Raw genomic sequence first — 15,186 nt, forward strand, 5'->3', positions numbered from 1 at the left:
TCATCCATATTGTAGCATGTTTCACGGTTTCCTTTTTTAAGTCTGAATATTCAATATTCCATTGTATTCCATTATACCACATTTTGTTTATTCATCTGTTGATGGACTCTTGGTTGTTTCTACCCTTTGGCTATGGTGAATAATGCTGCTGTGAACACTGGTGTACAGATACCTGTTTGACTCCTTTTAATTCTTTTGGCTATATACCCAGAAGTGGAATTGCCAGATCATATGGTAATCTGTTTAATTTTTCAAGGAACTGCCATACTGTTTTCCATAGTGACTGTACCATTTTACTCTGAAAGGTCTTATAACTAATAGTGTTTCGTATTGCGAGTGTTCAGAATATTCTTAAAAATTCCATGTCTGTATCAGGTATGGTACTTTAGTATTCAGCAATATTTGTTAATGATTGTGGCCTATGGACAGGGTCTGATACCGTTTTAGGCAGAACTGAAAATTTAAAGACTAGCTTCCTTGTGGCTTCTTGTACAGATCCCCATCCCAGTTCAGTAGGAGTAGCTCACGTTATTAGTAGATTAGCTTTGTTTGCCAGTCTCTTCATACCAGTAGAGGACATATGTTTGAGTGTTGGCACCTAGAATGTGCTTCATAACTGATAACATTTCCTTTTAGCAAAAGAGAGCTGTTTGCAATGTGTTGTTTGTGTGTGAAAATTCAAAGTTTATTTCTGTGTTCATGTGCATTAAAGAAAGACTTGGTCTTAATTTGAAGTACTCTAAACAAGTTTCCCATGTTTTCCTTTCTTAGAAATTAAAAAACAAAACAAAAAAAACAAAGCCCTGCTCTTTGTCTAGTGCAGCACTTAATGCTAGGCCTTTAAAGAAATATTATTTCTTTTCTTATAACTTAAGTGGTTTCAAGTTAATAAAACTTCCAGTGGAGGGCACTGTTCCTTTGATATAACTATTGGAGGCTCTGTTTTAACATTCATTTAAAAGCACCTTTTGAACACTTCTTGAAATTGATTCTCTTTGGAAGCTATATTTAATATCTTTATCAGTTATGATTGACTTATGCTTAGTAACTTTTGTCAAGGATTTTTCAAAAGTTTTTTTACTTTTTGTGGATTTGTGGTGAGTGTTGAGAAAATCTATTAATTTACAAATACTGGTCATAGGGGTTTATAATTATTAAGAGCAGAATGTCATTGTAGTTAAAAGTCCACTAAGTTAAATTTTGCTTTTTAGTATTTGCACAGAGTCTGTTAGTAGACTTCTCTTTCTATAGATGTATTGTTCCTATTCAAATTAATCTCTCTTAAAAAATAAAACAAAATTGGAACTTTTCAACTTTCTCAGGCCAGTGGCATTATTATTGTATCACTTTTCCTAGATTTAGAATTTAAGAATTTAAGAATATTTCCTTAGAAATAACCTGGGTTATTCCATATGTTTAGTTTTCTCTTCAAAATATCCCTTTCTGTCCCTGATCATGACTATAAACTAGCCAGCTTTTTCATTATCTCCCACCTGTACTATTACAGCAAGTAGTCTTGCTTCTTAGTCCCATCTATTTTGTGCATTGTTGCCAGATTAATTTTCCTGAAATGTTCCTTTAATTTCTGTTTTTCATGTTACATTAATTGGACTGTGAGATCTAGTTCACTTCAGGTACTGTTCTGTTGCTCTGCTGTCTCTATCTGAGAGACTTTAAGAGCAGGTTACCAGCAAAGAATATCCGTGTGTTCCATGTGTGAAAAACTCATCAGCTAAAAAACCATTGGTCTTCATTTTATCTTTTAAAAAGTGTACTTAGAATTCCTGCTCCTACCTTTTTTACCATCTACTTAGAGCTTTTTGAGTTTGATTTTTTTCCCCCATCTGTGTTGTTCTACTGGCCTTTACTCATTCCTTATCCTCTCTGCTCCTAGTTTATTTACAGCTGGGTTGGGGAACATAAGACGTAAATGTGGAAAGGTAATGTACACTGTTAGATAAAAATATCAGAGAAGGGAGAAGTTCTTGGACTGAGAAATTTGGCTTGGTTTTTTTTTTTTTTTTTGCGGTACGCGGGCCTCTCCTGTTACGGAGCACAGGCTCCAGACATGCAGGCTCAGCGGCCATGGCTCACAGGCCTAGCCGCTCTGCGGCATGTGGGATCTTCCCAGACCGGGGCACGAACCCGTGTCCCCTGCATCGGCAGGTGGACTCTGAACCACTGCGCCACCAGGGAAGCCCCTGGCTTGGTTTTTAAGTAGGGTGAATATGTGAGCTGGACTGCCAGGAACAGTTCTAGTTTACTTCTTTTGTCCCAGCATGTTTAGTAATAGCATCCCCTTTTACTCTCAGAAGTGTTCTGGCTTGGATAGTATATATATTCATCATAGTTTTAAGGACAGCGTGATATATTGCTTGTCTTTTGTCCAAACTAGACTCTTAAATGGATTTCCTACCCCCTTTAGCCACTGGATGGCACATTTTTCACTGGGTTCAAGAGGATATTAGTTTGTTTTCTAATCATCATTTTGTACTCCTTTCCACTGAGCATCTCTGATATAGACTCTTAGCTTGCGATATTCCCTCCATAGCCCTTTGCTTATTGTAAGAATGATAATCAGAAGAGTGTTTCCATTATTTTTAACTCCCCAACTTTTAAGAATGTTAATAAATACAATTATTTCATAGGTAAAAAATTTTTAGTGCTTTTAGTTGAATTAGAAATTCCTAATTTTGTGTGACATTCAGATTTCTGTGATAAAAATTAGTAATCTCAGCTTGTTGGATCTGATCATTCTCAGCTTTTTTTTTTTTTTTTCTATATCCATGGTTGACATTTGCTCTATTCCTTCTTAGACTTACCTTGAAGAGAGTTTTTAAAGGAGTCACTGGAAACTGATCTTATAGCAGGAACCAACTAATCCTCATTTAATGAGAAGCTGCTGTACATTTAGCTCTTCCCTGGAGTCCCCTACCAGTACTTCAGCCACAATATTGTGAAGTAGACCTAGTTACAACTTCGAAAAGAATAGGAACACATAGTTATCTTAGAGTGGCTTTAAATTGAAGTATTCTTTGCCTAATTAAGATACTTTTGCTTAGGTAGGAAGCAGGAACTTGTTTAAACTTAACTCATTTATGTAAGCAAGGTAAGACTTTATAAAAATCAAGCAGTAAATACATAGCAGCTGAACGTACTACTGAAAAGGAAAACTTTATCTTGGCTCCTTGAGTCTGATTTTCAAGTGGTGTGGAAAATTTTTTAAGTTTGTATGGTATTTGTGGACCAATTATGCTTTTCAGTGAAACGTTACATAAATATAAATAAGTTAGAAGTTACATTTTCCATATTGTGGTACTTGAACCCTTATATATAAAGTTAATACGTACTGTGGGTTTTGTTTAAAATATTAAATTAGACTTGATTTCAATAAAGAAAAATGGTTATATATACTGTGCTTTATTCTTGAGTCTTCAAGTGGTCACTTCTCGTAATAGTTCTCCCATTGTTTATTATAGATCATCATTTTCTGGATGGAAGTCTTCAGTTAAAGACTGGTTGATGAGTGATGTGGACTATTTCAGCTTCTTATTTTCAACACTTACAGGTAACCACATTGATCTGCCGAGTTAAGGAAAGGAAAAAAGCCTAGTATGAAGATTCTTCTGAGATTTACTCTCATACCTGTTTGGCTCTAAGTTTTGAACCCCATTGCATACTTGAAAAAGTTGATGAACAGAATATCCATTTTAAACATGTTTGAAATGTTTAACATGATAGGAAGGATATCAGATTTCAATTAGCCATTTTTTGCATTCCATTGACCTCAAAGCAAAATTAGTAAAATGAGTCTAGAAATGTTATAAGTTCGATTTCTAAGTATTATTACTATTGTTTTAAATGATGTACTGTCTCAGTATTTTTGTTTTGTACTTGGATGATGAAGATGAGAATCTTTGAAATTTTCTGAAGACTTGAAATTTGGAGACTTAATATGTTAAGTCAGAATCCAAAAAAATCTTGACAGGTCCTGATAAGCAAGATAAATATTATGTAAAAGATAAAAGTAGACTCCTACAAGTTTATTTGATAGTTTTGGATGTACACATTTGCGATGGAGGTGAAGGCTTTATGTTTTAATAGTAGTACTGGTCAGAAGGCTTAGTGGTTTTAGGAAACTCATTAGGAATCAGTAGTGCGGTGTGGCTTCCAAACTAGATGATGACTCTCTAGGGCGTGTTCACGGAAATATAGTTATCTGAAAACATGAAAGCAGGTAGCTAGGGTCAGACCACATTGCAAGTATTCTGATCATTCCAAGAGTTATCTTTCAGGAGGGACTTTGGCACGTTGTCTGTATAGGTCAGGCCAAGTGTAATAGAGGTGGTTAAGAGAATCAGAAATTTTATTATGTAAGGTATGGTTGAAGGAACTGCATTATCGAAAAAAAAGACTTAGGAGGGATGGAGTAGTTTTAAAACATTTGAAGGGCTATCATGTAAGAGAATATAGAGTTTGGTATATGTATGAATGAGTATATTATTTTACTTGTTCAATAGCTTTTTTAAACCTACCATTAATTAGAACGATGATGCCTTTCACAGGCACGTTTATTTAAGTAAAGGTGGTAATGCCCCCAATATTAGGGGTAAAACCTGTTTCTTGCTATATTATAGATTGAGTCAGGTTACATCCTTTGTGAACATAATTATATGAATTTTACTACATTACATTACATTGCTAGCATTTTATTTTTAAAAATACTATACATGAAATACAGAAATTCAGAGGAGACAAGGTAGCTTAAAGAAGAATTTAACTTGAAGATACATGTCATCTGTTTTTAAAAAATTAATAAAGAATGTCACAGGCTTCCCTGGTGGTGCAGTGGTTGAGAGTCTGCCTGCCGATGCAGGGGACATGGGTTTGTGCCCCGATCCGGGAAGATCCCACATGCCGCGGAGCGGCTAGGCCCGTGAGCCATGGCTGCTGAGCCTGTGCGTCCGGAGCCTGTGCTCCGCAACGGGAGAGGCCACAACAGTGAGAGGCCCGCGTACCGCAAAAAAAAAAAAAAAAAGTCACTTGCCTTGTGATTTATTTATTTATTGGCTTTCTTTATACCCAAATTAGGGTTTTCAAAAGAGGAGCTGACTTGGCTTCAGAGCCTTCGAGGAGTTCCTCATGTCATCCAGACACAGCTTTCCCCTGTGCTGCTTTACCTTACTGACTTGGATCAATTTTTACACCATTGGGACGTAACAGAGGTAATTGTCCATTTTAAAAGAAACTCATAATTATTAGAATTCAGTTAATCAACCACCAACAGTTGCTGTATGTTAGGGTTGCCTTGTGTAAGATACTTTCAGAGATTCAGAGTAGTATAAAACACAATCCATGTTCTGAAAGTGCTTGTGATCCTTGGATAGAAGATTTATGTTTCTAAAAGAGTATTTTCATTATAAGTTATGCCAATACAATAGAATAAATTAGCAGTTTGAACGATAGAGACAAATTTATTTTCTCTTGTCTAGCATAGGGAAGAAAGGATGGATCCATCTATGGAAAAGAGGAAAGGCTTCATAGAAAAGAAAGAATTTGACTTAGGTATTGAAGGATGAATAAGAGTTAGGGTAGGATTTGGTATCCTGAAGGTGGGTTTTTCTAATCAGAAAAGATTATTTGGCATTTCCTTTGGTTTTAAGAATTAGTATATAGTTTAGCAGAGTTAAATTTTAAACCCTAATTTCTCCTTAAATTTTTAAGTTCAACTTACAAATCTTATTTTTTAGATAAATATAGTAAATTTAAAGGGAGACTTTGATTATATTTTATTCCTTTTACAAACTATTTAAAACTTTAAAACTGTTTAAATAACTTAATATATTCACTATTCGTCAAGTAGTTCAGTTTTTTGACAAACCTTCACAAATGTTACAGTAAATCTTAAATATCTAATAAATTTATATAAGTATGATAAATCTTAATATCTTTAAGTTTCGGTACTGTTTGTAGTGAAATTCAAATTAAAACCACAAGTCTAAATTAATTATTGATATGTTTTAAATTGGAATTACAGGGCTGATCTTTTACCCTCATAGTCAAAATTGTCTTCTGTGTTACAAATATGTAAAAACATCCTAACTGTTAATACTAAGGATTTGAGTCTCTAAAAACATGTATCTATTAGTTAATTTCTGTTTATTTCTTCAGTTTGTTTTTTTGCATTGGAAAGGTACTTGCCCAGTAGGAATGTCATTGTGTCATCCCAAATAATTGTGGTTTGAACCTTGCAAATTCTGAGGTTATGTTCTCTGCTGGCCAGTTTTTTTTTAATGATTCAGAAGGTTTTTGGTTAGGACACTGACTATATTCTTTTCTTGTAACTCCTAATTGCTAGGCCATAAGCCTTTTTTTTTTTTTTTTTAAACTGCTTTGTCAGTGTTCTCAACAAGGTAGTCTCTAGAACCTACATCTATTTTGTTGCGATACCAGTTGATTTTATTAAAATCAACTGATCTATTTACTACTTCTTTCATTCTGTTCCTGAATACTCTTCATTTTCTTCCTGTCCCTTAGGGCTGTACCTTTTGTAGATGTTTAACACATTTCTCTCATGGTTTTGTTTGACTCTGATCACAATACTTAGGTCATGCCAATGACACTTTGTTCTTTTTATTACCCTGGTGCCTATATATATGAACATATATAGGCTCTCAAAAATTAGTGGATTTTAAAAAGTGAAAAATAATGAATTGGGTAACCAACCTAATTATTTAATATCTAAAATTTTATATTAATCCATAGTAAGTGAAGAGAGCTAAGAAAGACTGAGATTGAGGCCTTGAATACTACAGTGGGGGGGGCTTCCCTTGGTGGCGCAGTGGTTGAGAGTCCACCTGCCGATGCAGGGGACACGGGTTTGTGCCCCGGTCTGGGAAGATCTCACATGCCGTGGAGCGGCTAGGCCCGTGAGTCATGGCCGCTGAGCCTGTGCGTCCGGAGCCTGTGCTCCGCAATGGGAGAGGCCACAACAGTGAGAGACCCACGTACCGCAAAAAAAAAAAAAAAAAAAAAAATACTGCATTGGGAAGTTTAGTTTTGCCAACAGTAGTATTGGTAGTTGTTTTGTAGGACAGACTGTTTCTAATGTTTTAAAACTGTATCATGCTGTATTGGAAAAACCATTGTATGGGGATAAGTGGGCCCCAGATTCCCGGCATAGATTTGTTAGTGTCTAGTTTGGTAACTTGGACAACTCCATTAATCTTTCTCTGACAATTAAATTATCTGTGTAAAGCCAAGACACAATTGTCATGAAAATGTGATCAGTTATATTTCTGAGTGTACATTTGGCAAAAACATGTATTAAACTTCAAGGTTGCTGTCTTTGAAATGTTAAGACATACATTAGGAAAAATCTGAAAGTTTTGGTTTTAGTTTTTGAAGTTCTTAAGTGAAGATTTCAGTTTTATTTTGGATAAAATTTGCCATATTTAAGTTGGCTTCTTCATGTGAAATTACTTGAAATATATAGTTTTTGACAGCCTTAGTATAAAAATTTATTTTTCTAGTTTTTTTTTTGGAGTATTATCACAAAGTACAATTTAGAAGAATAGAAGGATAATAGTAAAAAGTGTTCCTCCATTCCCTATCTCCCAGCCATCTGTTTTCCCTCCCTAGTTTCTAAATGTAGTCTTTTTTTTTCCTTAATTTTTATTGGAGTATAGTTGCTTTACACTGTTGTGTTAGTTTCTGCTGTACAGTAAAGTGAATCAGTTATACGTATACATATATCCCCTCTTTTTTAGATTTCCTTCCCGTTTAGGTCACCACAGAGCATTGAGTAGAGTTCCCTGTGCTATACAGTAGGTTCTCATTAGTTATCTAGTTTATACACAGTAGTGTATATATGTCAATCCCAATCTCCCAATTCATCCCACCCTCCCTCCCCACCTTGGTATCCCTAAGTTTGTTCTCTACATCTGTGTCTTTGTTTCTGCTTTGCCAATAAGTTCATCTGTACCATTTTTCTAGATTCCACATAAAGCAATATTATATATTTGTTTTTCTGACTTACTTCACTCTGTATGACAGTCTCTAGGTCTATGCATGTCTGTGTAAGTGGCACTATTTTGTTCCTTTTTATGGTTAAGTAATGTTCCATTGTATACGTGTACCACATCTTCTTTATCCATTCCTCTGTTGATGGACATTTAGGTTGCTTCCGTGTCCTGGCTATCGTAAATAGTGCTGCAGTGAACATTGGGGTGCATGTATCTTTTTGAATTATGGCTTTCTCCAGCTATGTGCCCAGGAGTGGTATTGCTGGGTCATATGGTAGTTCTGTTTTTAGTTTTTTGAGGAACCCCCATATTGTTCTCCATAGTGGCTGTACCAATTTACATTCCCACCAACAGTGTGAAGAGTTTCCTTCACATCCTCTCCAGCATTTATCATTTCTAGGTCTTTTGATGATGGCCATTCTGACTGGTGTTAGGTGATACCTCATCTAAATGTATTCTTTTAGGTAACTTCTGTGTCGTCACAAATGATTACATGTATTCTTTTGGTTTTCTCCTTTTATAGAAATAACATAGCTCTGTACACTGATTTGGATCACGCAGTTTTTACTTAGTATATATATATATATATTTTTTTAAATTTCTTAATATTTTATTTATTTACTTATTTACTTACTTTTGGCTGCATCGGGTCTTTGTTGCTGTGCATGGGCTTTCTCTGGTTGTGGCGAGCGGGGGCTGCTCTTTGCTGCAGTGCACAGGCTTCTCACTGCAGTGGCTTCTCTTGTTGCGGAGCATGGGCTCAAGGCACACGGGCTTCAGTAGTTGTGGCACACAGGCTCAGTAGTGGCTCGCGGGCTCTAGAGCGCAGGCTCAGTAGTTGTGGCGCACAGGCTTAGTTGCTCTGCGGCATGTGGGATCTTCCTGGACCGGGGCTCGAACCCCTGTCCCCTGCATTGGCAGGCGGATTCTTAACCACCGTGCCACCAGGGAAGTCCCACACTTAGTATATTTGCGATCATTTCTTCTGAAAGAATTGTATGACATTGCCATTACTGATGGAAATAGTAATTAACAGGGAAAGATCACAAAGGGAAAAGGAATCTCTAGACAGAGATACTGTTTCCAAATGGAGATGTCTATTCCAGAGCCAATGAAAGGTTTTAAGGTTAATTTTATTTGTGATTTATAAAATTTTGAATGGTTTTAAAAGTTATTTTTTAACTAAGTTCTGAAGGATAATAATAAAACATTAATCTAGTTTAAGAAATAGAATGTTTTTCATTATTTTTGAAACTCCTATGTGCTTTTCCCCTCTCCCTTTAGAGTAACACTGTCTTAAATATTATCATACTCTTGCTCCTTTATAGTTTTACCATATTAGCATGTAATTCCAAACCATATTGTTTAGTTTTACATGTTATTGAACTTTTTAAAAGTGAAATATTTTTTAGTAATTTCCTTTTTTTTCATTCAGTATACTAAGATACCCATGTTAATGTGTAAGCAGTTGTTCATTCTTTTTCATTGCTATGTAGCATTCCATTGTAATCAGATATCATGATTGATTGTTTTTCATAGTTTCAGTATTTTTAATCATTCCATTTTTATCTCCACTTTTGTCATGTTAGCTTTGCCGCTTATGTTTTTAACCATTTGCTCTTCAAGTTAATACAACCTGCCTTCTATACTGTACCGCTTCATGCCATAACGTAGTGTGTAATGACGTGTGAGGTTATTCTTATTTTTGTTTCTCTGTATGTAATGTGTGTTTTTTTCTCTACATGCTTGTTTTACAAGTTTTAGAGATTTTTCCTTTTATCACATTTTTTCCAGCAGTTTGATTATATTAATACCTTTTTTCAATGCTTTGAAATGTCAAATGAGTAATTTTGTTCTCTTTTATTTTTAAACTATTTGCAGAGACAACACAAAATTATATAATGTTACATTTATTTTAACCTACACTTCTTCCTTCATAAGGTTACTTGTCTAAACATTTCACTAACATTGTGCAATTTTAAACTCAGAAAAAGAACAAAGTTACAAGTGTGACAATTTATCAGGAATAGATTAAGTGACAGCTGTAACTAGAATCAGAATTAGATTATTTTAATAATTCCAGGAAGAGTATAATTTACAAAATACATTTGAATGATGTTAGGAAGATAGCAGGAGGAATTATTTGCTTAGTCAAATAATTTCTTTCACTTAGTAATATTTATTTAAGGTTCCTCCATGTGTTTTCATGACTTCATAGCTTATTTCCTTTTAGCACTGAATAATATTCCATTGTCTGGTTATATCAGTTTATCCATTTACCTACTGAAGGACATCTTGATTACTTTCAGATTTTGGCAGTTGTGAATAAAGCTGCTATAAATATCTGTGTGTAGGTTTTTGTGTAGACGTAAGATTTCAACTCCTTTAGTTAAATACTAAGGAGAGCAGTTGCTGGATCATATGGTAAGAGTGTATTTAATATTGTAAAAAACCACCAAACATATTTCCAAAGTGCTGTACCATTTTGTATTTCCACCAGCAGTAAATGAGAGTTTCTGTTGCCCCACATCCTTGCTAGTATTTGGTATTGTCAGTCTTCCAGATTTTGGTCATTCTAATAGGTGTGTAGTGGTATCTCATAATTGTTTTAATTTGCGTTTCCCTGATAACATATGATGTGGAATGTTTTTTCATATGCTTATTTGCCATGTGTCTTCTTTGGTGAGGTGTCTGTTATGGTCTTTGGCTGATGTTAAAATTAGGTTATTTTCTTATTGTTGGATTTTAAGAGTTCTTTGAATATTTTGGATTTTTTCCTACTCTGTGGCTTATCCTTTCAGGCTCTTGACATTGTCTTTCACAAAACAAAAGTTTTTAATTTTAATGACATCGAACTTCAACTTATCGGTTATTTCATTCATGCATTGTGCCTTTAGTGTTGTATCTAAAAAGTCATCATACTCAGGGTCATCTACATTTTTCCTCCTGTGTTATCTTCTAAGAGTTTTATAGTTTTGTGTTTTACATTTAGGTCTGTTGGGATGCATTTTGAGTTAATTTTTGTGAAGGGTTGAAGGTCTGTGTCTAGATTCATTTTTTTTTCATATGGATGTCCAGTTATTACAGCACCATTTGTTGAAAAGACAATCTTTTGCTCCATTGTCAAAGATCAGTTGACTATGTGGGTCTCTTTCTGTTCCATGTATTTATTTATCCTTTTGCCAGTAGCACACTATTTTGATTACTGTAGCTTTATAGTAATTTTTGAAATTGGTGAGTGTCAGTCCTTCAAATTGTTCTTCTCCTTCAATATATATTGGCTATTCTGGGTCTTTTGCCCCTTTGTATAAACTTTAGAATCAGTTCATGGATCTCCACAAGATGACTTGGTAAGATTTTGGTTGGATTTATGTTGAATGTATAGATCATGTTGGGAAGAACTGACATCTTGACAATATTGAGTCTTCCTATCCATGAACATGGAATATCCTCCATTTATTTAGTTCTTTGATTTTGTTCATCAGAGTTTTTTAGTTTTCTTCATATAGACCATATATATTTTATTAGATTTATACCTAAATATTTCATTTTTGGGGGTGCTAATGTAAATCGTATTATGTTTTTAATTTCAAATTCTGTTTGTTCATTGCTGATATTTAGGGAAGCAGTTTGACTTTTATATATTAATGCTGTGTCCTGCAACCTTGCTATAATTGATTGTTTCAGATTTTCTACAGAGATGACCATGTGATCTGTGAACAAAGACCACCCAATGAATTTTAAATTTTAGATAATGGGTTTTTTTTAACATATTTATTGGAGTATAACTGCTTTATAATGGTGTGTTTCTGCTTTATAACAAAGTGAATCAGTTATATATATACATATATCCCCATATCTCTTCCCTCTTGCATCTCCCTCCCACCCTCCCCATCCCACCCCTCTAGGTGGTCACAAAGCACCGGAGCTGATCTCCCTGTGCTATGCGGCTGCTTCCCACTAGCTATCTGTTTTACATTTGGTAGTGTATATATGTCCATGCCACTCTCTCACTTTGTCCCAACTTACCCTTCCCCCTCTCCATATCCTCAAGTCCATTCTCTAGTAGGTCTGTATCTGATAATGGGTTTTTTAATCTCAACTTTTTTGGTTCATCTTCTGTTTCTCTTACATTCATTTTTCTTTAACTACTTGAATATATTTATAATAGTTGTTTTAAAGTTCTTGCCTGCTAATTCCATCATCTCTTTTGATTGCTTTTTCCCCTGGTTATGTGGCACATTTTCATGTTTTTAGCATGTCTAGTAGTTTTTGAGTGTATATTGGACAATGGAAATTTTATGTGGTGGATTTTGTTGTTTTCTAAAGAGTGTTTTGCTTTGTTCTGGCAGGCAGTCAAGTTACTTGAGTTATCACCTTTATCCTTTAGTGTCTTGTTTTTACATTTTATTGGGGTGGTTTATTAGAGCAAGTAACCTTTACTAAGGCAAGGATCAGCAAACTACAGCCCTGTAGGACAAATCTTGGTGGCCCTATTTTTGTGCCATCCTTGAGCTAAGAGCAGGGTTTACTTTTTTTTTTTTTAATATTTATTTATTTATTTACGCTGTGCCGGGTCTTAGTTGTGGCATGCAGGATCTTTTTTAGTTGCGGCATGTGGACTTCCTAGTTGTGGCAGGCGAACTCTTAGTTGTGGCGTGCATGCAGGATCTAGTTCCCTGACCAGGGATTGAACCCAGGCCTCTTGCATTAGGAGTGCGGAGTCTTACCCACTGGACCACCAGGGAAGTCCCTGTTTACATTTTTTTGACAGTTGTTAAAACAGAAAAAAACCCAAGAATATGTGGCAGAATCTGTATGTGACCTGCAAAGCCTAAAATATTTACTCTTTGGCCTTTTATAGAAAAAGTTTGCTAACTCCTGCCCTAGTGCTACTTTAGCCCTACTATTAATAGGTTCTCTTTCTGAGTATCATCTGAATGACCTGGTTGTTCTATGAAGACACTCCATGCTGGCTGGTTAGAACTCAAACACCTCTCTTCCCTGTTTGAGCTTTGGGAATTCTTTTGCTCACAACTCTGCTGCTTCTTTGGCCATGTGGAATTTCATCACCTTGTGCGTGTACAGCTTTTATTCATCAACATATCTGAGGAGACTGGAGCTGTCTCTCAGGCAAAGAGGATAAGAATTTGGCTTTGTCAAATGGCCCCTCTTGGAGGACAGAGAATCCATTCAACCTTTTGACCATCCTGCTGAGCTGAATTGAGAAAATAGGAGACTCAAGAGGCCTGTGAGGGGCCTGATCCCCTCCAGCATTTCCCAGATTCTTAAGCTGCAAAAGCAGAGGGGCTTAAAAGCTAAGCCAGTAACCTCTGTGACTCATGGTCCTAAGGAAACAATGATTAGTTTAAGTTGCTGGCCTGGAAGTGGGTTGGGTCTTCAGTGTACACATAAGCTCTCATTGCAGACTCTTTTTTTTCTTTTAATTTTATTTATTTATTTTTGGCTGCATTGGGTCTTCGTTGCTGTGTGTGGGCTTTCTCTAGTTGCAGCGAGCGGGGGCTACTCTTTATTGCGGTGCACGGGCTTCTCATTGCGGTGGCTCCTCTTGTTGTGGAGCACGGGCTCTAGGCACTCGGGCTTCAGTAGTTGTGGCTCTAGAGAGTAGACTAAGTAGTCGTGGCACACGGGCTTAGTTGCTCTGTGGCATATGGGATCTTCCCGGACCAGGGATTGGACCCGGGTCCCCTGCATTGGCAGGTGGATTCTTAACCACTGTGCCACCAGGGGAGCCCCTCATTGCAGACTCTTAAAGGCTGTACCTTAGTAATGGGGACACACACATACATAACATGAATATAGATTAAAGGAGAATTTCACGAAACAATTGCTGAGGACCTCTGAAAACATTGGAAACCATAAAACATTACTGAGAGATATTAAAGATGACCTAAATACATGCAGGGATATATAATGTTCATGGATTGAGAGACTCCAATATTGTACAAATAATAGCTCTCTCTAAATTAATCTATAGTACAGATTCAGTGTAATCCAGATCAAAATTAGAGCAAATGTTTTTGTGGAAATTGAAAAGGTGATTCTAAAATTTATATTGAAATACAGACGAACAAGAATAACAAAGTGTTGAATAAAAATAAAGCCAGAGGGCTTGTACTATCAAATATCTATTACAAAGCCATGGTAATTAAGCAGTTGGGATAATAGGAGAAAGCAAGTGGGGCACAAAAGGACTCTGAACACAAACATGCTTCCAATACTAGGGAACTCTTGGGTGGTCTTTAGAGGCAGCTTGGTTGAAGTGAGTTTGTTCCCCCCACAAAGCATGTATGTAAAGAAATACTGGGGTAAGGAAAGAGCCCCAGAATAGAGGCAGGTTGTCTATCTCTTTCTTACCGTTTTTATTATTCATTGATAATAGTTGAGACATGGCCAACAGGGGAAAGGTAAAATGTAATCTGCCAAAGGTAAATTTGACGACACTTTCTTAGAACAGTTGAGCCCTGTTTTGTAGTGTGAGTATATGGAAATTTTCATTCTGTAAATATATTCCGTGATGTAATTTTATTGGGAAGTGAAAGAATCTCTAAATCTGAATTTTAGTATTTTAATAATTACAATTTCTTTCTTTTACTTGCTCTTTTTTAACGTTTTAATATAGCAATAAAATGATTTTATAAAAAGTGTTAGGTGCATGACATTTCTGTTTATTTCCTGATAAAATTAGGTAGAAAATACTTCAATGTAGAAATTAAATGTACAGAACCTTCTTAAGAAAAATGAAGTTTTATATTTTTAAAAAACCCTTAATTTCCACATTGTACTAAATTAGCATGCCTGTTCTGGAATTGTGCAGTGTGAGGTCAGGGTTCTGAAGTATGCAAGTTTTTGTTAACACTGTAATTGCAGAAGTGAGGATTGCCTGTATTTGTGTATGTTTATGTGTGTGTATACATCTATGTGTTTATATTTTTATTTACTTTTATTTTGAAGCATTTTCAAACTTAGAGAAAAATTATAACTGCAGGACAAAGAACTGTTTTCTTGGACTATTTGACAGAGTGCCCATACCTCATACTTCGGCATACAGGCATACTTTGTTTTAAAGCACTTTGCAGATACTCTGTTTTTTACAAACTGAAGATTTATGGCAACCCTGCATCGAGGATGTCTGTTGGTG

At 35.7% G+C, this 15,186-nt stretch overlaps 2 protein-coding genes across 2 annotated transcripts in view; one reads left to right on the forward strand and one right to left on the reverse strand.

The window, feature by feature from the left end:
- MSANTD3 (Myb/SANT DNA binding domain containing 3) overlaps positions 1-8,679 on the reverse strand; it is a 108,474-nt gene extending 99,795 nt beyond the window's left edge. The window contains exon 1 of the mRNA XM_060300695.2: positions 8,659-8,679. The gene's annotated coding sequence lies outside the window, so the exon portion shown is untranslated. The remainder of the gene's footprint in view (positions 1-8,658) is intronic.
- TEX10 (testis expressed 10) overlaps positions 1-15,186 on the forward strand; it is a 55,860-nt gene that overhangs the window by 26,771 nt on the left and 13,903 nt on the right. Inside the window, exons 10-11 of the mRNA XM_030829841.2 lie at positions 3,480-3,568; positions 5,092-5,225. Of these exons, the coding sequence (XP_030685701.2) occupies positions 3,480-3,568; positions 5,092-5,225 (223 nt within the window). The remainder of the gene's footprint in view (positions 1-3,479; positions 3,569-5,091; positions 5,226-15,186) is intronic.

This window comes from Globicephala melas, chromosome 6 (genome assembly GCF_963455315.2).
Source record: "Globicephala melas chromosome 6, mGloMel1.2, whole genome shotgun sequence".
In the NCBI taxonomy this organism is placed as follows: domain Eukaryota; kingdom Metazoa; phylum Chordata; class Mammalia; order Artiodactyla; family Delphinidae; genus Globicephala; species Globicephala melas.